At 37.3% G+C, this 25,619-nt stretch overlaps 1 protein-coding gene across 2 annotated transcripts in view; it reads right to left on the minus strand.

Annotated features, from left to right (window-relative positions):
- PCNX1 (pecanex 1) overlaps positions 1-25,619 on the minus strand; it is a gene marked incomplete at both ends in the record, with an annotated part of 81,607 nt that overhangs the window by 43,820 nt on the left and 12,168 nt on the right. For both annotated transcript variants that reach the window (XM_079537769.1, XM_079537768.1), the window contains 5 exons: positions 3,512-3,644; positions 15,513-17,213; positions 18,872-18,961; positions 19,859-19,904; positions 23,239-23,344. In XM_079537769.1, coding sequence (XP_079393895.1) covers positions 3,512-3,644; positions 15,513-17,213; positions 18,872-18,961; positions 19,859-19,904; positions 23,239-23,344 — 2,076 coding nt within the window. The remainder of the gene's footprint in view (positions 1-3,511; positions 3,645-15,512; positions 17,214-18,871; positions 18,962-19,858; positions 19,905-23,238; positions 23,345-25,619) is intronic.

Genomic DNA, 25,619 nt, shown 5'->3' on the forward strand with positions numbered 1-25,619 from the left:
CCTGACAATGATTTTGTTGCTTAATACTCCTTACCGCAACAAAATTCTTCTAAACCCAGAGATAGAAATTAGTTCTTCAGAGAAGTGTGCAAGTTTAAAGCTATTAGCAGACAACATCTGAAAATGTTAGTCCTCTTCATAACCTTCTCAATGCAAAACTATTTTAAGAAGCTGTTTAACAAATATTAACAATATTTTTAAAGCAGTTAAACATTAAATGTGGCAATGTCTCCAAATACAAGTGTCACACACATTAGAGCCATGCTGTAAAATTGGTGGTTTTATTATCCTTATTTTATACATTTAGAGAAGTTATGTCAGTCATTAGCTGGAGGACACTTCTTCAGATTAAGAAATCATCTTTTTATCAAAATAAAAAACAAAATTATATTAAAAGTTTGTTAAAACAAAAATTCTTTATCTTCTGTCTTAGAGCATTCCCTTTTGAAATACAGTCTTGATCACCTATTGCTTTTAACATTTCACTCCACACAGTGTGATGCTACAGTTGGCAAGTGAGATAACTATAAGACCTTACTAAGAGTTGAGGGTGTCTGTCTGATGCAGTTGTGTGTATTTTCTAGAACAACTGATTTCGCTTTTCCTTAGAACATCACTGCAAAACATGAAAGTGACTATAAGACCAGGTGTTAAGAACAGATCATGCAAAATATAACAGACATGCACGCAGTTGACGAGGTTAAAAATTGCAACCTGTACTCTAACATATCAGAATCTGAAGCTTTATTCAGTGCTTTACTGTTTCAGACAAGGCTACATGGCAACAGAAGCCCTAAGAAAGCTCACAAACTTGCCAGCTGTCACTGTCTCACTTAAGTATTATCAGCAACACCAAAACAATGCTGTCTTTCCATTTAATAGTAGCTAGGTAGCAAAAGGTATACACAAGGTGTCCTTTCAGAGGTTATCCACACCTGTCACAGTAAAAACAAAGCAAAATATTGGTAATAACAGACTGCATTCAAGAAACTGTTACTCTCTATTTAATAAAACTATTCTTAAAATTTTGCTTGAGACTGTCACTTATATTCACTTATCAGATGCACATGCATATACATCATCAGCTACATAGGATGCAAATCCATACATATGCTTGAAGCAGTTAAAACAATGTCAATGCTTAGGCACCATAAAAGGAGAGTAAGCTGTTTTGTTTTTTTTTTGTTGTTTCTTTCCTGCTTCCCTTTTGTTATTTCCTGGTTACTTAAGTAAACAAAAAGAAAATACACTTGCATCTAATTTAGCTTAAAAGGTGCAAAATTTACTAGACCAGGTTTTATTTGTCTACTGCTGCCAATCGTGATGGCATTATAGACCTATCTTCTACTTGACATTCCCCAAAATGAACAACTAGATGCAACTCAGACTCTGTGGAGCCATCTCCATGACATCTGATTTGACATCATAGTTAGGAGATCAGGTGATTAAATTTTTTTCTGTAAAGAATGGAGAAAAGTAACATCAGGGCCACTAGAAATGAGTAAATCTAATGTTGTTATAAGTTAATGTAGGAAGTCACATTGATTAGCAGTATTAGGAACTAGACAGAAGTGGCTCACCACAAGTACATATGGGTATACGTATAGTTGCTGTGGTAAGGAAAGGATTTTGGTGGTAACCAGCCAAAAAATGTATGTCCTTGTTATGTTACTGGAAGAAATAAAAATCACACAAAAATGAAGTTATCCATATAAAAGAAAATCAGACTACTAATCTAGAAATTAGAAATAATCTGTAACTGTAATAAGTACAAATTTTCAGATACACTCCACAGTTTGCAGTTCAAATGGAATTTATGTCAAACAGATTAGTAAGCACTTGGGTGCTCAGCTGGCCTAAAACAATTTAGCTCCAAACCAAAGGACAGTCATTCAGCTGCACAAACATCACTGTGCAAAGTAACCTCTCTCAGGTAAGCAGCTCTAATTACTCCACACAACTTTTTACTGATCAGTAGATAAAACAGCACCACCCACAAAAAAAACCAGGAGGAGAAATGGAACATAAGAGTAGAACAGCAATGACCTAATAGGAAGTTTAAATATCCCTCACTAAGAAAGTAATGCACTATGTTTTGTTCAGCAAGACTAGAAATGTAACAAACTTATCTGAAATCATACAATGAACTTCCGCCACATCCTGTACTATCCAATTCAATATGCAGTGCAGAAGAAGTCAAGCCTTCATTTGTTAGGTTTTAGGCACTGTTCTAGCCATTCTCTTTCACAAGGAAAACTGAAAATTCAGTAAATTCAGCCTCTGGCTATTTCAGTTGCACTATAAAAGTCACCAACATTTCTCCCCAACCCATTTTCCATTTATTTTCTTTTTATCTGCTCACTTTCTACAGTATTTTACAACTAAAAAAATCCACACAAATATTCCTACAACACAAAAATAGACTGGTCCTAGTGCTACAAGTTAGTTTAGGATACACAGTAGTATTATATATAGTATATATGGTATAGGATATGTAGTAGTATTATTAAGAATGTGAAGGAATAACGACTATGTGCTGTATACATATCATGTTAATGGGAAGAATTACTTTTACGGGTAAATGCTCCTTACACTATAGGCAGTGTTATTCTTGCCAGATTCTGCAACACTTGAGGCAATCAGAGAACCAAAAGATTTAAAAAGCGAAAGATTTAAAATCATCCTGAGATCACCATTTCCACTGCTCGAGGTCACAGGCCGAGCAAGGAAATGCTGTATGTAACACACCACTGGGTTCAGCTATTGAATGCTGAACTTGCTGAATAGTAGCTATTGAATAGCTACTGCTATTAAATGGGCTAGTGACAGATTGCCATGATGTACGTATATATACGCTGTAAGCACTGCTGAGGCATGCAGTGCCATACAGTTAAATTTCATATATGGAGCAACACTGTGTGTTTGGTAACAAAGGCACTGTTATTACTTTATTGTTACTCTTTTCCTGGAAAAAGTTACAGGGGGTTCACACTATAGTTTACCTTTATTTTAGATCTGGATCCGTTGCATATATTATTTAATTCTTCAAGATGTTGAAGAATTGTTGTTGTTGTTTAAGTGCTTCTCTCTCATTATCCACATAAATGAAAAGTGACTACAAAGATACTAGACCCTAACGCTTACTCTCTTAAAGGAAAGAGAAAAGCAAAATTGAGTCAGGTAAATAATATTTTCTTGGGTCTTTTTTCTTGCTTTAAAGTTTCTGAAGTTTTTGACCAAAAACAACATGGAGTCTGTTAGCATTAGTTCACTTCATTATTTATCTAAAATTAACTGTAACATGTTAGAGACTGGCTACCCTGAAAATTTTGAAAATAGTGCCACATATACATGCACAATTCAACAAGCCCACAGTGACATGCAGTGACAGCTTGAGGAGGTTATGGCGGGGAAGGAAGTAAAAAATGCCTTTCTGGCAACACTGGTGGGTGTGAGGAGAAGTGGTCTGCTGCATGCATGCTAAATACGGTGGAACATTTAGATACCCTACCTGAGGGGTGATCCGATGAGCAATGTAGGAGGGGTAGGGTTACTCCCTGCATTGTGCCGGCGTCGTACTGCCTGACGCCTAAATGTGCTGCGTTCACGTCGAAATGTGACAGTCTCCTCGCTGGCTTGTGCTGCTGCATCAAGACAGACTTTAGGTCAAAGAAGAACCCATCCTATTTATGTACAAAGTAACTTAAGACTCCTTTCTTCCCCCTGACCCTCCCCAAATTAAAGAATTCCACTTGCAACAGAAAAGTGGCTCATGCGCTGACCGTTCAAATAAACTGCTGCAAGACAGGAGCACCGAACAACTATTAGTACAGATCCAGGGAGGGAAAGCAGAAGGGAGCAAGGGGAGGTCAGGGAAGGGCTGCATGTTTGTGTGAGGTTCTTCTAAGTGCAGCTAGCTCCATTTTTTCCCCAAATTGAAACAACCAAGTTTCAAAAGTATCAGATATTTCATCTCTTACGTTTACAGAATGTGGAAGAAAGCCTATTCTCAGTTTCCCCCATTTAATAGATAACAATAAGAGAACCCCCAAGGAAGCCTAGTAATTCTCTCACTCCTCACTACAAAATTCTCTTCTTAATTCTATCACTTCCACCGAACAAGCAGAGCCGAGTTTTACTTTATCACATCCCTTCAGGGGACACTTTCACAATACAGTGTTGGTTTTTTTTCCTTTTTTTTCCTCATAAGCATGAATAAATGCACATTGCCCTCTTTTCAGTAGTTATCCTATGACTTGGAAAAGCTGGCACATAAGAATAAGGTTTTGCTTTTTCAACTTCTCCCTCCACCCCCACTTCCCCTCCAAGAGTCTGGTCCACCTACAAAGCAGCACTGTGAAACAAAAGTTCATAGGTATGCAAGACGGTCAGGCAATTACCCCTTTGGTTTTGGCTTTTGCAAATTCTCCCTTCCCTAAACCCACTTATACTCCTTAAGTTTCAGTCTAAAGAGAATCATCTTTGCAATTTCAGACTTCACAGCATGCCTACAAACTCAGTATCCCTCCTGAGCCAAAGATGACCCTTAGCCTAACCAATTAGAATGAGGAGCACTAGAGAGCTCTGACAGGTCACAAAGAAAACTGGCTTGGGCAGGCAAGTGGAAGAAAAAAAACTTCCTACAAAAATCAACGCAAAGGGAAAATTAAAATCTTGAAGGGGAAAAAAATAATAAAAAAAATACAGATATGTATTACAGCCTGGTAGACAAGAAGCCTGTTACAGGACTGAGAAAAATCAAGGGTTATGTCAAGCAAAAACAAAGGAAAACACTGCTGGAGCAAGATTTGTTATGGAGAGGCAGCAGAAAGACTGCAGGCAGAACAGCCCCGGTTCTCTTCAGCCCTCCAAGTTAAAACATTCTGTCATTAAGTTTTCCAAAGTTACTAGAAAAGGATGTAGCACTAGTCTACAAAGTAGCAACCTACCGCTACCGTGTGCTACTGCCACAGCTCTGACAATACAGAAGGCACGAAAAAAGAGCCCACTTACAAACCACAGGTTAAACGAATACTGTACATGAAACTTCAACCTATAATTTGCTCTAACAGCTAAAAAGCTACATAAAGAAATTATTTTAAGACCAATCTTAAAGTTACAAGCATTTCATTGTCAAAATATTTAGAAAATCCTTAATTCAACTGTTTCTGTTATTTTTAAGAAAACCATGAGGTGAAAGCGAGCAACCCCACACCTCCACAATCAGTCTTTCGTTGTAAGCATGAATAGGTGATAACCGCTTTTAAGCATATTTCAGCAAGGATTCAGTTAAAACATAAATCATTAACCTTTACGCTTCATTTTAATACACAGTTTAATTTCTTCAATTTCTGACTCTTACATTTAAAAGGACAAGTGAAACACCAGACAAGACAGCAGGAATTCTGAGCTTTCTTTCTGATGGACTCAGTTAAAGCACAAGAGATCAAAAATCAGGCACGAATTTCAGACACCAGTGTGTAAATCTCAGCTTTTCCAGTGCATACATCAGCATGCACAACTCACACATGCACCCAAAATACAGTTTCTATAGACTTCAGATGCAAAAGCAACACCATGCATTTCTACAAATCAGGCCACAGCTAAGCAACACAGAATAAAGAACAGCAATTGATCTTAACTGATGTGTAAACATCTTAGCTACCATTAAGATAGTGACATCCTCTATTTACATTTTAATTATCACTTGCACTTATGTGGCAAAAGCATTCAACTTTAATTCTTCTTAACACATCTGTTTTTATTCTGATGTTCCTTCCTCAGTAAACACATCAGCTTCTGCAGCAATTCGAACCTAGCTTATAGAAACACTAGAGGTCCTTCCTACACAGCTCTGATCTACCAGTGAAGCAAGTTTACTTCCTGAACAGACAGAGGTGATCTCTTGGGGTAGGGAGAAACAAGGAAAAAAAGAAAAAATTAAATATAAATGAAAGATTTAAAAACAAACAAAAACATCCACAATCTAAATTCCTATCTACTTCCAGATGAAATCTAAACATGCATAGGCAAATAACTCTGGCATTCACTAGGTTTTCTGTCATTTCATTAAGCTTTAAGATAAGTAGGTTTCGGTGTAGCTTTCTACATAATCTGCCAAGGGATTTTGGATTTATCTTGAAAGTTCTGGTCAGTACACATACGCTCCTCCTGAATGCAGCTTGTGCCATTCCAGATCACTGAGCAAGTCTATTCGCTGCTTTGAAAAGACAGCAGAGCTTTTCAGCCAAGGAGCTGTGAGTCTCCTAGCATTACACAAGAGCTCAAGCTACATGTTGAAACCATGACTTAAAAATTGAAAAAAAAAACCCAGTTGTGCAGAAAGGATTATCATTTGTTTGAAGTGTGGAGAGCCACTAAATTAACCAAACAGGGCTTTTGGGGGTTAAAAACAAACAACAAAAACAAAAAAACACCTCACAAAGCAATACAGGATCTAAAAAACAGGTATGGAAACTACGTTAATATGCATTATTTGTAGTTCTACTTGTCTTTAAAGAAGAGAAGCAGTATAGCTACTCCTGATTTTACAGGTAGCAGGATGAATATCCTCCAATAGCCACTACTATGCTGTAAGACCTATTTAATCAGGGGAAATTGTTTTAATATAAGCAAGCTTCCTGTAATATTTATAAAGTAATACGTTTTGATGTTTATATAAAAAAACTAAAGAAAATATCTCAGTAGGACAGTAGCTTTTCTAAACACACCTCTAGTCTAGAACTCACACTTCAGTGCTGTGACTCACAGTCCTTTATCCCAGATTCCAAGAAAACGAGATCTAACATACACATGAATGTAGAAAATTCTGATCCAACAGAGAGAGATAACACAGACCGTGTGTCTTCAGTTTTGTGCGTGGCTGGTTTTTTTGTTTGTTTGTTTGTTTTGTTTTTTAAATCAGTCATGACAAGCCTTCCAGTTTACAGAATGTTTGTTTCAAAGTTTTTATTTCCCTGCTTTTTCTTATCTTTTGCGTTGGAACACCACACTTCACTAAAGTCAAGAAATTTACACTTAAATTTCTTCTGCATGACACCACGTGCATTTGAGCCTCAAACATTAACCACTCTCAAGATCAGGAAAAAAACAACAAACAGACCAGATTTGAAGTTTAAAGTGCACATGAGAAATGCAAACCTACTTCCCACAGATGCACAAAACAAGAAGTAAAAGTCTACAGACAACTTCATAGCAAATTAAACCCTACTAAACTTACTGCCAAATAAAATCTCTCTAATTTCAAAGAGAAAAAATTGTTTTGACTTGTGTTGTTAACAACTGTGTATCTGCACACATATTCATTAAAATTAATGTTTTCCCTTCTTTTCATTCTTTCATTTCCATTCTGATTGGAAGAGGGCCAAACCATCATTTATTAAGTCATAAGGACATCACTTCCTAAGTATGCATTTGGAATGACATCTTCCCAATAAAAAGCTCAGATGTATTCTTAGGGAAAACTCTAGAATGACAGCTTACAATGGCACCACTCTTGGAACACCAGAGCATAGCCTGAACCATCCCTCTTTGTGGGCTATGACTTCCTAGAATTTCTCTTTTTACAGTATGTAAAACAAACTGCATGTCAATTTCTAATTCCTCAGTTTTAAAAAGAAAAACAGACATAAGGACTTGCCTTTACACTTCAACGCACAATTAGCTTTAACAAAAGATTAATGTTTTCTTTTACAGGAAAACATTTATGCATACAAACCAAAAAAGACATTTATGTCATCCTGCATTTATCTATCACTTCTTCTGATCTAAGCTTTAAGATTGAAAATCATGAAGCTTGAGATTGGAAAGAAGAAAAATAAACCAGAATTCCCAAGCTTTACTACATCAACGAGGCTCACTTCATTTTGGCTAAGCTAAAATGCTAAACCTAGCATCCGATTTTTTCTGATGAATTCTGACATATAGACAAATTCTTTTCATGTAAGAAGATTCCTGGGAAGTCATGACACAGAGGCACTGATGTGCAAAACCATAGAATTCAACAGATAAAAATTGCAAAATTGTCTCATTAGAAAGACAAAAAAAAAAAAAAAAAAAAAAAAAGCAACAACAAAAACAATCAACGACAAAATAGAAATAATATCCCTCACTTTTCTCAAAAGAAATAGGTCATGAAGTCTAAACTGTTTTGAAAATTAATCCATGAGGCATAGTTAGACTTGTGTACAAAACACAACATCTGGACACTCCATTTCTCACCGTCAAACTGGAAGCTGTGCCCTTTTTCAACCACTGGTAATGATCAACCTCACAAACACTCAGTCAATGCTGACATCAGAAGTTTAGAGCTCACGCATTCACACTGTCAATGAAATCTGTCTTCTAACCTTGAACAAATTTTGCTAAATAGCTGAAGTTTTGTCCTTCTGTATCTAACATCTCATTTGTGTTGGGAATGTAAGAAAAGCCATACTTCTCTTCAGAAGATATAAAGAAAGTTGAGAGAGAATAAAACAGTCTGTGACAGGCAGCGGCAATAACAGCTTGATTTCCCACATAAGCATTCATTACTTTATGTTTTTTCTCCCATAAAGTTTATTCTCATGTACCTTAACACTATTTTAAAAACTTAAGAAGGAAGGAGTTAGTTCAGTCTATATCGCCAATATAGCATTATTAGTCACTGTGGATTACACACCATTATTAGACCAAAAATTCCAAGAATTTGAGAATTACTTGAGATGGAAGGGAGCCCTTAAAGGCCATCTAGCCCAACTCCCCTGCAATGAACAAGGACACCTACAGCAAGATTAGGGTGCTCAGAGCCTCTCCAGCCTGACCTTGGCTCCATGGACAGGGCAGCGCTTCACCACCCTTCTCATAAGAAACTTCTCTATATCCAACCTAAATCTCTTACAGTTTGAAAACATTTCTCCTTGTCCTACCGCAACAGACCCTGCTAAAGACTCTGCCCCTTTCCTTTTTATAGCCCCCTTATATACTGAAAGCATTTCTTCAATCTCTCTGTTGAAAAAACCAATGTACTGGCTTATAGCATTATAAACAACAGTGGAAAATTACAAGATAAACCTAATGCCAATTTCTGAGGGAAGTTATAAGTGGATACGCGGGCAGCAAGGGAGAGACTTCATAAAGCAGAGGAATACCTCTGTCATATCAAGTTTAGCTGAAAAACAGGACAGAGGAAAAAAAAACAGTATACTTTTTGGAAAGCAAAGGTAGTCACAAAAAAACAAACAAACAAACAGAAAAACCACACACAATGAACCAAACCAAAATTCAGAAGAAAAGCCCAAGGCTTCAGTGTTGTGATTGAAATGTATTAAAAAAAGTTCAGAATGAGATGAGAAGAATATAAGTTATGTCAAACAATCTGGAAAGGCAAACCCTGTCAAGTAGGGAACAACTATGACAATGAAGCCATCTGTTTTGAATTCTGAACCAAACATTTTTTTATAAACCAACCAGATAGACAAATTTCCATAGTAATACCAAAGATAGAATTCAGAGTCTCCGTTCATCTACTTCACCATTCTTCTTCTCACTTGTATTATTCCACTATTAAAAACTGTAGACATTACACAACCTTTTTAACTGTAGTGTTGACACACTAGGGACAGAAGACCAAAAGCAAATCTACTAATCTGATTCTCTGCCCTGATACAGAATAGGGGGATATAACCCTATAATTTAGGGAACTGGGTATTATTAATAAGTAGTAGTATGTTCATGTAGTAGAAAACGTTCATATCCTACACTACTCTTTAGGAAGCCTGTTATTTGTATTTGGATTTATACATCTTTAGGAATAGATATGTCAAGTCTTTAGAAGACAAAGCCTCTTCAGTATAAGTGGTATTCATTAGTACATCAGTTACAGAAAATCATGCTTGCTCTGAATGGGCTATTATTAACTATAATATCGAGTTACATTGCATAGTTACATTTGGCAGAAGCATGTAGCACTTTCATTACAGTACAGAGAGCTCTCGGAACTGTTTTTGGCTGTCTGTGTAACAATAAATTCAGATATATCTATAAAAAAGTGGCCTACTAACTTCACTGTAGTCAGAATTTGATTTACACCAAGTACCAAAAGTTCCCATGAGATTTCTGCTGGAAATGAATAGTCAGGAAATTCATCAACATACATCATTTGTCAACAAAATCCAGCTATTCTTTCCAAATCAAGTAAAAAAATATTATCGTGAGAAGTAGTTGCACAAACACCATCAACCTATGACATGCAAAAACCTCAGTGCCACAGCAATGCAAAGCATTTTGGAGGAACCACTACTTCTAGTTTGTTTGAAGGTTAGAAAGAATTTAACTAGAGTCATTTTCCGAGTGCTGCTACCAATGGAAAATAAACAAAACTTTTTTTTTATTTTACTTTTAGTATATACAGCAATGCTGCAGAACGCATTTTTCCAACAAGTATCCTGGATTTCACTCATGCATCCCCACATAACTTTATGTGAAATACTTAATATTCTGGGCATAAAGCACTAAGGGAGTATGTTTCCATTAGATTAGCAGGAAGACCTTTACTAACAGTACTAAGGGCTTTTGGCAACTATACACATCCCTGGGTCTCAGCAGCCACTGCTAGGAGTCAGACAAAACTTGTGGTTTTTTTGTTTTTGTTCTTGCTCTCATCCCTCTGGAACAATGAAATTCAGGAAAGCTCAGCGTTACTGTGGTCATAAGCCTTCTAACGAAAGTCCTTGTGTTATCCATAAATACCAGAGAGGGGGCAAAACAAGTAGGACAAAGTTCCACGCAAGATATACAGAAATAGCTTTTTGCTGTAGTAGTTATTGATGAGCTATTTTGTAAATGCAAGATTTATTCTACGTGCCACTACAGTGGCAAGTTCCAGAAATACAGACTGCAGAGCTGCGTTCCAGCCATGTCTATTGCTCCCCATGCTGTTCTCATCGTTAAGTGATGAATATTGTATCTCAGCCCGACTCAGATGACGCAGGATCCAAAACTCGGAGATATCTCTGTAAAAACTAGTCTTTACATTCTTGCACACTGAATCTGTGATAGTCAAAAATTATGCTTTCAGAATCAAATATTGATAAGGGCTAACATTAAAATTTCTATTTCATTCTTGATCCAAACGCTGTGCACACCATAGCATGATACTAATTGACATACAAAACATAAAATAAAATAAAATCAAGAAAGAGAAGAGTTTCTTGATTTTAACAATGAACCTCATATGCAGAAGAGCCCTTTTCTGCTGGCTAACCTGCTTATTTTGATCCAGTTGTAGAAGAGTCCTGTAGAACACAGGAATAAGATAGCTTGTGTGCAGGCATGCACACACAACTAGATTGCACTTATAGTGCACATTTCGTAGTCTATCATTTCTAAACTTATCAGAGTTTGATTTCTCCCCCATGCGAAACTGTTTGGCTGAACATCTGGAGCATGGATTCATTTTCAGAAAACAGAACCAGCTTTAATTGCCTTAACTCTACATTGATGCAACCCAACAGAAGCATGGAACAGCTCTGTCACACAAAGAACAGCAATGACTTCAGATCACTGGAACCTTACACGACATAAGCATACTAGGTAAAAAAAGTGGTATTTTGGTAACAGCAGACATGACCATTTGCCACAAAGCACCAGTCTCAAATTCTGTTTTTAGCTTCAGATTGTGTCCAATCCTCGCATGCAGATACACAAAGCATCTATGTACAAACACATGCAGACTTGAGAAGCCGAACAGGTTTCCATATGCTACATGAAATGTAAGACTCTAATCCAAGCTCACAAAAACCTATTTTGCCTGTTTACAGTGATGTATTATAGGCCAGAAAACAACAGGATGAGCTGTTACTTTGTAACAATATGCAACATACAGCAGGAAAAGTGTCACACAACAATTTTATTTACAAAAGCCTCAAGTACTTAAAGTGATTAAATAAATTAATTTGTTAAATTATAGCAAGTGTAAAAGAGCAGCATCTTAAAGGGTGTGTCTTTTACAGGTAATAAAGACTGGTAGAGAGCACATGACTTTTCAGGTCAGCTCAAGTTTTACAAAACACCACTGTGCCACATACAGAACTAAGTTGGTTCTTTAAATCTTGACAAACAGCAATACTGAAATAGCACATATTTGACAGAAGCCAGGCACACCAGAGTATCAAGGCGGTATTTCCAAAGAATATCACCAGACACAGTTAGACAACTCCACATCTAACCCATAACCCACCAGTCACTAAGCAGCCTGCAAGAGTAGCTAAGAAAGTGATGGTAGTATGACATCTTCCATTTAATTTTGGTTATACATGCACCACACTGAAAATATTTAATTAAGTACAGAATTTCCAAATGCTGTTTGTCTGCATTTTGATGAACTGCAATTTTTACTCAAATGCACAAGTAATCATCTCATAAGAAATGAGTCACTCACCACTTCCTGGCATAATAAGATTAAAATCAAACTAAGTTCTATCTGTTGAAGAAACACAAGTAGAAGTTCGTAAAGCATCCTGCTTAGTAAGAGAATACTAAGTAATACACGTTTTCACAGTTCATATAAGAATGTACTTCTCAGTTACTTCCCTGGAGACCTGAATATAGAGTCATTAATCATCATTTCACTTACACCTTATCTGAAAATGAGGAACTTAAAGCTGTTGACTAGAAAAGGGTATAAATTTTTCTCCAGATGCACACTGGAGAACCAGCTGATTTTCAGAAAGCTATCATAAGCAATCCATAAAAATTCAAAAATATTTACATAAAATTAAGTAACACTTTCAGCAGGAAATGACACTAGAGAACTTGCAAGTCAGAGCCAATCAATATCCTGTGATTTTAGGAAAATCTGAACCAGGCTTGTTCCACAATTCACGTAAATAAAATAATGTCTTAGTTTTCTCAGATAGCTTCTATGTATACACATACACAGTGCTTATTTACATTACATGTTTTTAAAAACACTCCCAAATTGAGAGTCACTATTGAGTCAACTCAATAGTGGGAAATACTATGAAGCAACTTCGATTCTACAAATTTACAACATTTTCTGATAAACAGTAACCATAGTAAAGCCTTGTTTTCTTCTTTGATCTTAAGATATAGCCATCATAGAACTCAGAAGTTCTCTATGTTGAGGAAAAAAAAAACCAAAAAAACACAAACAAAAACACAGCTCCAAAACAAACCCACAGAAACAAAGCACAATAGGAAGGAATTATTCAGATAGCCCAGGAACAAATAAATTTAAACTACTGTCTTGATGGTAGACGTGACTGCATAAATATTAAGTAATGCAAAACAAAAGTAAATGTTTTTGTTCAGTGTTCAGAAAAGAACACATACAAAACCCTGCCCCCTCCAGAAACAAACAATCACATTCATTTCTTATAAAGGAAATGTTTCCTGGGATAGAGAGGATAGGATAACTGTTACTGAGAATTTGATGTCATTATCAGGTCTGGAGACCCTGAATCCAGATCATTTCTCAAAAGCAGCCCATAAGTTCACGGGTAAGTAATAGTTGGGTGTTCTCCATTTACTGAAAATACCAGCAACTTCAGAATGACCATTATCTAAACAAAGTTCAAAGAAGAATCTGAACATTTTGATGCAAATACCAGCAAAACTCCCCTGCTTAGGCTGCTCTATACATTTTGTATCTCTAAGATTGAAGTTAGACACGTTCAGTTTGCTCTTCCCTGCTATTTCACTCATTAAAAGACCGATCAAAATATTTAGCAATATATGCCAATCAACGCTGCGCTGACTCTTTCATCTTCTACTGACGACTGAATGAAGTTTACTACGTTCTATAAAATAAGGTACACGAATCCTCTGCATGTCTGTAAAGAACCTAAACAGTTTTAAGATATAATAAATCAAAGTGAAACTGTGCACTGATGAGAGCATACATTCAAGACTATAAATACATAAAGCAGACCTTTTATTAGTCAAATAACTAAGCGCTATCAGTTTAACAAGGTGTAATATGAAAATGCATTAAGTGTTTAACCCTTAGTAAGCACTAAGCTAGCAAATGGAACTTTTCACTAAATACTACTGCAAAGCTCTCTGACTAGGAATAACAGAGTACTCACACATTAAGCTTCATTAAGTTTCCACTATCCCTTTTATTTTTTTTTTAAATGGAAGCATCTAAATATCTGTGAGCTAACTGTAAACCAGTCAAATTCGATCAGTAGTCACAAATGTGGTTTTCCGTGAAGTAATTCTATTGAGTAGAGTTTGCTCTTAAGTCACTGTAAGAGAAGAACCATTCATTGGTCACATTTCACAGAATTGTATCACAGAATCACAGAATTGTAGGGGTTGGAATGGACCTCCAGAGATCATCGAGTCCAACCGCATGCTCCTAGCAAAGATCTAGCAAGTTTCAGCTCCTAGTGACTTGAAGTCTCCTTTACAATGTCAGAGACACTATGCTTTTACTGTCGTTACTATTCAGACTAAGTTTGCTACAATTTCTTACAATATTGCTGCCTTTATGTAAAGACAACTTATGCAATATTTGAGTCCTTAGTTAACAAGATCTAGGCATTTTCATAGGTATTTCCTTCAACAAATGTCAGAGAATGAGGTAGATGGTAAACCTATAACACCTTCAAAAACAGTTTAAACCCACTTATCTTCCACAACATGAAGAGCCCTCCAGTTAAGGCAGTCAATGTGGCTAAACAAAATGAGACTGAAACATTATGACAAGTGATAAACAAACTATCAAGAGCTGCAGAAAATGAAAAAATGCCCTTGTTAATCTATATTAATGCTAGCTATGGGAGTAAACTCGGTCTTACATTACACGAAACAAAGCAATAGTTACAGAAAGAGGAAACTACACTCCTCTCTCTAGCACAGGAAGGTAAGCATGTTCTCATAATGAGGACAAAACAAAGAATCTGTAAGTAAACAACATCGCACAGCCAACTTGAACAATGGCAAAGCTAAGCAAAAAAAAAAATCCCTAGAACTCAGTGTAGTAGTTAAATCATCATGAGAAAGCACAATCAAAGATAGTATTGCAAGGACATTTTTTTTATATCACACTTATTGAGTTCATTCACCTGGTAAGAGTTCATTTAAGAGGCAATAGTCCTTCAATCAATCCCATCTTACGTTTTTTAACCTGCACAATCTTTTAACCACAAACAGTCCCAATTTCGTTGTTAACTTTTTAAATAGTATGCAAATTGAAAATTTTGACTAATACAACAGTAAGTCTGATTTGATCACAAATATTAACTATAAGATACAGCCCGAATTTAACAGAGACTGCCAGTAACAAATCAGCAGATACGTCTACCTAAGTACTTCATAACATCTGTTTGAATTCAGCTCTCATTTCTGCAGATCTTCCACGAGAGGATGACTGAAATGCTTTGGAAGTGTTTTACTGGCAAGAACAGATACAGGAAGACACTTAAGCATACCTCAATTCATTAACAAAGTGTGGCAAGGTTACTTCTGGCAGGTCATTTACTTACCTCCACTTGCTGATTCTTGCTCTTCCCCTTCAGGAAACGTAGCCTGGCTTGGTAAGCTATTCCTAGAACGAGTGACTGACTCTAAATGTGAAGCCCTTCCCAGCAGAGATAGCTCATCTAGCACCTCTCCCTCTTTGGCTTCCAAATCAGATTTTGAAGTGGTTAACTGTTTTATGTTACCTGGTGTCATTAAACTATTTGGATCATTTAAGCAAGCTACAGTACCACTGTCCAGGCTTAGTACTCTGGCACGATTCTTGGCACTGTTTGTGCTAGAAGTCCGACGTGTAGATCGTTTTTTGCTAATTCCTTCAGAGCTCACGTGGGTTTTATGAATATTTTCAGAGTCTGCGCCCCCACGTTCTTTAGAAACATATTTGGTCTTTAGAGCACTGTACTTTCCCTCAGGAGACTGGCATGAATGGGATGTGGTGCTGGAAGAGCTATCACTGCTGAACTGATGAGCTGACTGCATACTTGACGTCCTGCTTAAGTCACTTTGATCACTGGAGTCCTCATCATGACAAAACACGGCACTGTGGGGTTTAGTACCAGATACACTTCTGAAGGAAACATATTCCCTGTGCCGACTTGAATCAAAACTACTAGCCCGCTTTTTTCCTGTCCGTCTTCGGCTGGACTTGTGGGTAGAGGCTGTTCGATGTATTAAGCTAGAAGATTTGGGTCGAACATCTCCTTCTTTTTGTTTTCCACTAGTTTCTTTAGAAGCTCTTGAATCTAACAACAGAACTACTTTCTCACTCTGCTCATCTCTTTGTTCAGCAGCCTTCCCAGGTGGCCTGTCAGCTTGCGTAGTCAGTTCATTGGCATGTGGGTTTTTATTGGCCTCTTCCGAAGCAGAGGCACTAAGACCCTTCTGACTGTGCATCTCATTGGATGCATTAGAACCCTTTACCTCTTGAACACCACTAATAGAACTCATTTCCACAGCAGTCCTTTCACTACTAGTCCTTTTGTCAGTAGTAGAACTACTGTCATCCTCTGAGTCAACACCACAGTCTTTTTTCTTACCATCCTTTTTCTCTTCTCTAGGAGACTCCTCCTCATGCTCTGACAGCACACTTTCTATATGCGTAGAGCTAGTATGTTCACTTTTATAGCTACTGATGGTACTGTTAGTGTCACGATCAGTCCCACTGCAGTAGCTTTCTGTTGAACCACTGCTTCTTGTACTCAGGCTTCTCAGACTGTCCACACTTTTGTCTGCTTTCAAGGATTTGCTCTTCCCACTCTTAGCCAGTGGTTGAGGGCTGCTACTTTTCAGAATGTCATCCAACTGAAAAACTCCTGAAATGCAAGAGTTCTCAGCCAAGGACTCTCTAGATCCAGAAGGGGGCTTAGAAGCTTCTAACTCACTGACAGTATCTAGTCCTCGTCTTTGTTGATAAAGAGGGAAGTCATTCAGGGAAGCATCTGGAAAAGCAACAGCAGAGCTAGAAGTCCTTGGTACACCTCGTGGTCTGTGATCCTTTCTATAGGAGTGAGAATGCAGAGTTATAAGCGAAGCTACTTCTGAGTCACACGCACTAGCTTTAGACTGGTCCACAAGCTGATTGTTCGAGAGGCACAATTTATCACTGTTGTCTCGTGGCAAATCTTGTCCAGAGGATAGTGAAGGCTGGATGGAGACAAACGAGTCATTTGACACCAGACGAAAAAGCTTCCGATCAGTTGCCAAATCTGTTGAAGTACATATTTATATGAATATTTTACAAGAATATTTACAATTCATAGTTTGTTTCTCAAATGCTTTTTAAAAACAAATGAATTTGCAAGGACAATGCTTTATATCACAATTTAAAAAAAACTTCTTAATGTCCAGACAAGTCTGACAGCCATTATGCTTTAAAAAAAAAAAAAAAAAACAGCAGCTAAATCTTAGTAGGTAATAGAAGACAAAAAGAATTCCAACTAGCCCACAACCTCTTTTCTTGCTCAATGTGTCTCAAGGTTTATACATGTTCCCCTGACTCTGCTTTCTGTCTCACCTCCTGCAGGCAGTAAACTGTTTCACAAAAATCTTCGCTGATTAAGGAAAATAACTCCCCTCAACTCTGAGGGCAACAAAAACAAACAAAAAATATATACCACACCTAACACATACCTTATAAACTTGTGGGTTTCATCAAAATCATAACAGAACTCTTTAGGAAGTTACTGAGATTAATTCAGACAGTGCTGAATTACGGTTTGATGAAGAGAACAAGTATTGCCTGCCCTTTCAAAACTGATATCCTGCTTCTAACATTGGCTCTGTGAAAGCAAGTCCCAAGGATCTGCTATCAGCTCTTGTTCAGGATCATTGTTTCCATTACCCATCACAAGCTTTCTCCTGTACAAGGGTCCACCTGGAAGTTGAGAGTCAGGCTATTTTCCTTTACATTTTGTCAAAAAAAAAAATTAAAAAATCCAGACATGAGGTTAAGTTAGTACAACTGCTAATTTTTGGTAAGGTTTATAACCACATGTAACTTAGAAGATTTAGCAAACAGCTCCATTATGAAGTGGAAGGAAGCTGCCTATTACAACAGCACCATTGCCTGTGATGCGACATCATAGATATACTTTCTGCATTGTATCACTGCCTGTCATCACTGAATACATTTAAGGAATCTAACAGACAAATTAGACCTGCCAAATTGAACTACTCTACTTTTTGAGTTAACTTCCTGTTAATCATCAGATACTTTAAAAAAATCAGGAAACAAAAGATTTCCCTATGGTGCTATGCTCCATTTTATTTTAGTTTGAGAAGATTTTTTTTTTCCTGGCAACAAAGCTAAATGAGAAATGAAGTCTGAAACAAAACTGGAAGAATGAAGAATGCAAGCTAGCATTTTCCTTACAGATTAGGAAAAAGCAACTACAGGAACTGTGTTAGCTCAACTACTGGAAGCTGTCCTTAGCATAGAAAAATCATTCTGTGCAGGCCTGTTACCAGAACAGCACACCTATTCAGAAAACATCATTTGGCTGCAATGGGAAGCAGAGCAAAGTAGTCAACAACAAAGTCCCTGAATTCCACATCATTTTCAGTATAACAAACTACTTAACAGACACACAAGTTAGCTATCCTTCAGCAGCAAGGATACAACACAGTAAATATTTATCACCTGCTGGAAAATGCAAGAGCAGGAAACATGCAACCAAAGAATAAAGATAGAAGGATTCAAGCTATGCATCCCAGGAACTTAAAGTAATTAAGAAAAGAAACAGAGAGCTTCAAGATAAAGTATTTTAGATTCTATCAAGAAACTGCATGAATGTATTTAGGCTGTTTAGCAAAGGGTCACTGTAACAAAACACCATGTTTAATATGCAGGAAAAAGAAATTTTACCTTGTTCTTCACTCCCTTCTTTACATAGGCTAGAACTCTGTCCAAGACTTAAACTGATATCATCAGAGGTCTTGGCAGTGTCAGTATCTCCTGTAAATATTAAGAAAGAACAGTACTAGTGCTGAAAATATTAACACACAGATCTACACGCACAGAAGATTCCTCATCTGTCACAGAGCTTGTTACCCTTATTTCCTCATGCAAAGGCAGACAATGCTAGTCGCAAGTTACACAAGATTTAATCTTTTGTTTTTGAGGTATATATTGCATATATACCTATTTTGTGCATAAGAACGTTTTCATTCAACTACACAGATCTCCCACAGAAGACCTGTAAAAGTATCTTAAAACCCAGTGAAATTGATTTAAAAAAAAAAATACAATTAGAGATATATACTTAAATGTTACTTTTTGCAATGGCTGCCAATAAAAATGATGGGTACATTGTAACAAAATATTTATAAATATTAAAAATGGACAAAGAAAAAAGTGAGGATGGTAGAAAAAAAAAAAATCAGTTTTCTTATTATCAGCTTAATAAGTATACAAAATAGCAACTTTCCATATCACAAATAATTCATCTCCTCCCTGCCAGTGAAGTTTACAGTGGCTGTCCTTAGACAATATCCAGACATCCCTGATGCTAAGTAACCATAAATACTCAAGTCACTGAAACTCAGTATCAGAAGAGTCCCTGGTTAAAACAGGACTCAAAATCATAAGTGAAAGTCCACTCAAACCAGTCCCTCAGCTCAGCAATTAAAAAATAACAGATGCTGTGCAGAAAACATAGCACATGCTGCAAAATGCACTCTCTGAATGTTTTAGATGCATCATTTCCAGCTGTCAAGGTGGATTTCCTCCCACTAGTAAATTATGTCATCTTAAAAAAAAGTTTTTAAGATGAAGTATTTGGAAACAGCATAGTAAGCAATATTATTAAAATGCTTCCACAATGTAATTTTTAGAAGCAGCTAAAAACCTCACCTTTGATTGTTGCTGCTGTTCCCAGACGAGATAATCCAGATCCAACCTAGAAACAGGGAATTTTGTAAAAAGCTGTTGGATTACAGTGATTAGCCAACTGTATTTTTTGTTACTGCAAAGCATGCATCTGCCCATACATCTAAGGGATATTTTTAAAGACACGAAAGCTTCCAACAATACCACAGCACTGTAAAGTCATTTCTACCTCAAAATATTTCTGCCAACAGATGACAAAGCACCTAATTATGCATCCAACTACATTGCTATTTCTTTGTTTTATGGCCAACACACTTAGGCATTTCACTCCATTGATTTAAAAAACCACCGCTTCTAATCTGGACATTTTCCTTGAAAATACTTCATGGGGAAAACGAACTACTACTGTGGTGATCCACTAATAACTGCTGCCATAAAGCTGTATGTTCAATGCAGTACCAATGGGTGCCTAAAATGTTTAAGGGAAACACCACGTTAATATAAAAATTCTGTTCAACTTAGTAAATACCAAGCTAAATCCAGAAGTTGTTTGCCTTGGAAGAGATGCACGCTTTCAGCTTTGAGGTCTATCAGAGAGTTGATTCAACAATTAGAAAACCACAAGGACATTACATGTTAGTACAGGGGAAGTGGCAGCAGCACACTTCCCCTTGGTTGATGTGCTGAATAAGCTTAGATCAATTTAACCTAATCATTGGCATGGAGCTGTTGAAGCAGGTCCAGAGGAGACCACAAAGACACTCAGAGCATTGTAATACCACTCCTTCAAAGAAAGGCTGAGGGAATTGGGCTTTCTCATCACAGAGAAATCTCTGGGGAGATCTCAGTCCAGCCTTCCAGTACTTAAAGGGAACATATAAACAAGATGAAGACTGACCTTTTACATGGTCTGATAGTGAATGGGACAAGGAGAAATGATTTTAAACCAAGAGAGGTGAGATTAGGTTAGACATCAGGAGAAAATTCTCTATTCAGATGGCAGTGAGGCACTGGCACAGGCTGCCCCAGAAGCTGCTCGCGCCCCATTCACAGCCACATTCAAGAACAGCTTAGTGGAGCCCTGAGCAGTCTGATCTAGTGGGTGGCAACCCTGCTCACAACAGGGGTTTGGAAGTAGATGATCCTTGAGGTCCCTTCCAACTCTAGCTACTCTATGACTCTGTGATTTGCCTTTATCCGATTCTTCCCTCTTGTTCCTGCTAGTGCAATTTTTCTTTTAACAGCAGTTTGATTACATAGACTACAATCATCTCCAAGCAATTAAATTGAAGTATTTCTTGAGCTATTTTTTGATACTAGCTACAATCATATTCCAAGTTTTATTTAATATCTATTTTCAGTCATGTTCAATGGCCAAATAGCAGACGTCCCTCCCCATTTAAGAGTTTGATAACCATTTAGGATTAGTCTGCCTTTTTATGTACATTCTGTAACCTCTAGCAAATGTTATGATGAGATGTTGCAGAGAATTTAGGCTTTCCTTTAGTAATATTTCCACCATCACCTCCCTCAAAAAACTCACAAAAAACAGCATGACTGACAGGTAATTAAATCTCTCAGAAACAGGATAGGCAAAGGGCATTCAAAGGCAAAATATGAACTTGAGAGATTTAAAAAAAGAAAGATGGCAACCGTGCTTTACTGTATAATTTAAATGACTCAAAAAAAAAAAAAAAAAAAAAAAAAAAAAAAAAAAAAAAGCATATTTCTACTAATTCCTCTCTGTAAGTATAACAAATCTAACATTCTCTGAACACACATGCAGATTTTACGCAGCCAGACTGCAGCATAACTGCTTTGCTACAAAAAAAGCAAAGCCTGTTTAATTAATTTTCTTCACTGCACTGCCAAACACACTTTTGTCAGTCATCTTGCAATTTTTCAAGTTTGGTGATTTTTTTTTTTTGACCTTCAGCAATACGCTCTGTCTACAGATGCTGTAGCTGAATGCAAATGTATCAGCACAGGAAAACTGAAAAGAACTCAGTTGCTTACTGAACACTTACCCTGCTGATGCTTCAAATTCAATCACAGGCAACTAGCAAGCACTAATTTTTATCAGTAGTTTCAACTGCATTAAAGCATGAAGCATAGAGTATGGAGCTCCTTCATGTGCTTTAACACTGCAACAGTTTGGTGTGGAAAATGCTCTTCAAATAAAGGCGTCTCAAAGAAACAAGAGCCCTGGTCTACTAACCTGCTCCTACATGGACCATCGCTTCCTATTCCTTGAACACTACAAACCCTACCTATGCTGCATAACAAGACATTATACAGCAAGAACACCAACATAATATTGCACTACATCATATGCTGCTGGCCAACAGAGCTAATCGGATGGACTTGTTATAATACCAAGACAAGGATTTCCCCTCCATCCAAAAATAGCTTCTGTATCCTTAACAGAATGCTGCAGTGCTCTCTGGCAGCATAACCTTACAGTCAGGACAGTCAGATCTAGTCATCCTCTGATAAGTTGGTAAAAGAAGGATGCCATATCTGGCTAATCATCACAAGCTACATGAAAGGAACAGTACATACAGCACTGTAAAAGTCAAATACAGCAGACATAATAAAGGAACAGAACAGCTTCCCAGCAAAACCACAAAATGAACGGAGCATAATGAAGCTGTATTACAATCCAAGAAAGGCAAGTTCTTCAGCCCTTCCATCTGGAATACAGCAGCCCATATTTAGTGTCTTCCTCCTGCTCCTGCTGAGGCATCAAATTGGGAAGATTTTGCAGAGGTAATCTAAAGATTTACAGTTTTATTATTTCCATTTCAACCAACTTTGTACTCCAGCAAATTAACTTTTTTTTTTTTTTTTTAATGCAGAGTCTGAATCATCAGAAATAATGATGTTCAAAAAGTCATTTAGCACGGCAAGAGATAGTGGTGGATACATCCTAAGAAGAGTTAACAGAAGCCTCCTCAAAATTAATACAACCGATGCTTACCAATCAAGTGTCTAAATGACACATATCAAACAGTTTGTGCCATGACTTTGCAGCTGTGTTCTATCTAATGGCACACTGGTACAAAAGGGAAGACAAAAGCCTGTGACAGCAGGCCTTACTATTTATCTGACCATGTTCTGAGCCATCTTCCTAAATCAGAAGAAAGCAAGCTGAGCAGAAATTGAATACTTCCTGCTGGGACTGTAGTTTGCCTCGTAAAAGCCAGCTGTTCTTAGAAGACAGGACTGGATGAGCAGGAACCAAACAGCTCATGCAACACCATCCCAAACAAAGCAATTAAATACAACAGGCAGATAAGTTGCTGATCTTAGTACAATCAAAAGAACGATACTAAAAATAAAAATCAGCAATGAGTAGTGGTCACAAAGCCAGCAGCAACAACTGCAAATGCTTTAATTCTTACCTGGTTGTTTGGATCTATTCCAGCATAAGAATTGCGTGAACTACAGCCAACAGGGGGAGTGGCTTCTCGAATGAACTCTGACATCTCAATTCCTCCACCAGGGTCACTAAGGGAAAGATTAAAAATAATTAACCTACCAGTTAAACACAGAAAATGTCTGACTATGCTGAGTCCAGATTTAAAAACATGTTCTTGCTTTTCAAAATTCATAAGCTCAAGCATATCCCAGTACCTCAGACAAAAAGTGCTCACGTGATGCAGAAAACTGAGGTGTAACTAGAGCAACCCATACACTAGTATAGAAGCTGCTTGCCTTGCAACTTCACTGTCACTGGCCAGCACAAAGTATGAAGAATTAGGAACCTTAAGGGATTCTGAAATGCTGGCATATGAAATTTTCCCTGCAAGTGAACACAGATGTTTAACTTTTGGAACATCTGTCAGCTGGAACATGCAGAAATCAACCGACAGAAAAAGCACTCAATAACAGTCTTTCTAAAAGCAGGGGAAGAATTCAATCTGAAGTCATTTGCTGTTACACAGATCAAAAAGTTCTCCTTAAGTTGTACCTAGGAGCAAAATTAAGCACGGGTTAAACAAGTAGCCACATATCATCACTGAAAGCTATTGGAAAGGCAGGAAGATACAGGCCCTAAGGGACTTTGCCATCATCAGACACCAAATCATTACTTATGTAGGTCACTCTAAAATTAATGCCTCCTATTAATTTCCATGGAAACTACAACAATGCTATTTGGTACTGAAATTTCACAGCTACAAAACACCCTTTTTCAATGTTGTCTCCACTATGAGCTATGCCTTCTCCTCTGCAACAAACAAGAGCATACATGCCAGATTCAAACATCTGCATCAGTGGAGGTGACCCACTGTCACTCCTGTTGAGACATACCATCCACTGCCTCTCTGTGTTCATACCCACTGTTTAGTCTCCATAAACATCCAGCACGAGTTGATTAATGTCAATGGGCACAATTTTTCCACAGGGAGGAATTCAATGCCACACCTTTGCTTCAGACACACTTCCATGTCAGACACTGTTTTACCAGACTGCCCCTCTGCTGCCATCTGTCACATGGCAACAAAACCTAAGGGAATATTGGTAGGAAAGTTCAACCTCTTCAGTCGTATCACCAATAGCCATCTCTGATGTTGTGGGCCAACATAGTAAAACAGGAGGCATTACTTTTGGAGCAGCCCTCCTACCACAGAAGAACTTTCATTCAGAAGGTTTACATGCTCTACTAAGATATATATTAAGATGCAATACATATATTATAACACACACATTATAACGCCCTAATGATTTCAAGATTAATAAATATTACTTTCAAAGTATGTTCTAGACCAACACCATCAAATCATAATTCACCACAGTTCAGCTTATTAAAGGCAGACATTTACAAAACAGAAGTAGGCTGGTCTTGCAACAAGGCCACTCCAGTATTTTGATGGAGAAATGACACCTCCTGCTCCATGTGGAATGAAAGTAAAGATACAATTCTGTTACCTGCGGAGAACAGGACAGAAATAGGCAGAAATACAGCAGGTCTGTCTTTATATGCATCTACTCCCATATGGTCAGACCAACAGCAACTTTTTTTTAAAAAAAGACAAGAATATCAAAGTAGGATATTATAAAGAATCTCTCAATAGGCTAACAGACCTGAAATATCCTTTATACTGTGGTATGATGTTTCCTGTTGTAATCTCACAAAGAGATAAATCACGCTGGGGTTTGGCCTCAGGAACCATCCCAAATCATACATGAATCCCCTAATCACATACCTCTACAGACTGAACATTCCTTCATCAAAGGGATAACAAAACAAAATGTCTGAAGTGAGGAATATACTTCTTAAGTAAAAAAAAATAGTCAGCTTAAGAGTCAACCAGATGTTAGACAGCAGAACAATATGGTCCAACTTAGCAAACTGAGGAGGTGCCACCATTTTGGTATAGCTCAGCAGTATGATATAAACATGTTGTAATTGCTTGTTGTTTACAAAGCTCTCTCTGACCTAATCTTATCAATAATGCTAAGGATGAATCAGTGGGGGAAAAAAAAATATGCAGAATTCAGCTTCTTTAGTTTCCATCAGCTTTAGCCAAACATAGTATTCCCTACGTAAACATTTTTAGAACACTTAAGGACATAATATAAAGTTAAGACTAAACTAAAAATCTACTCAATATTTAAGTTTAGGATAGATTATGATGACAAATAGAGAAATAACAAATAATGCTTTTCACAAAAGACAAAGTTCCGTTCTTGTTTAAATAATTTATTCAGAAACATCGCAAATGATTCAAGTACGTTCTGCGAAATAGGAAGAGCAAGTCAACAGGAATTAGCTTTCAGG

Source organism: Tetrao urogallus (genome assembly GCF_951394365.1).
Source record: "Tetrao urogallus genome assembly, chromosome: 6".
In the NCBI taxonomy this organism is placed as follows: Eukaryota; Metazoa; Chordata; class Aves; order Galliformes; family Phasianidae; genus Tetrao; species Tetrao urogallus.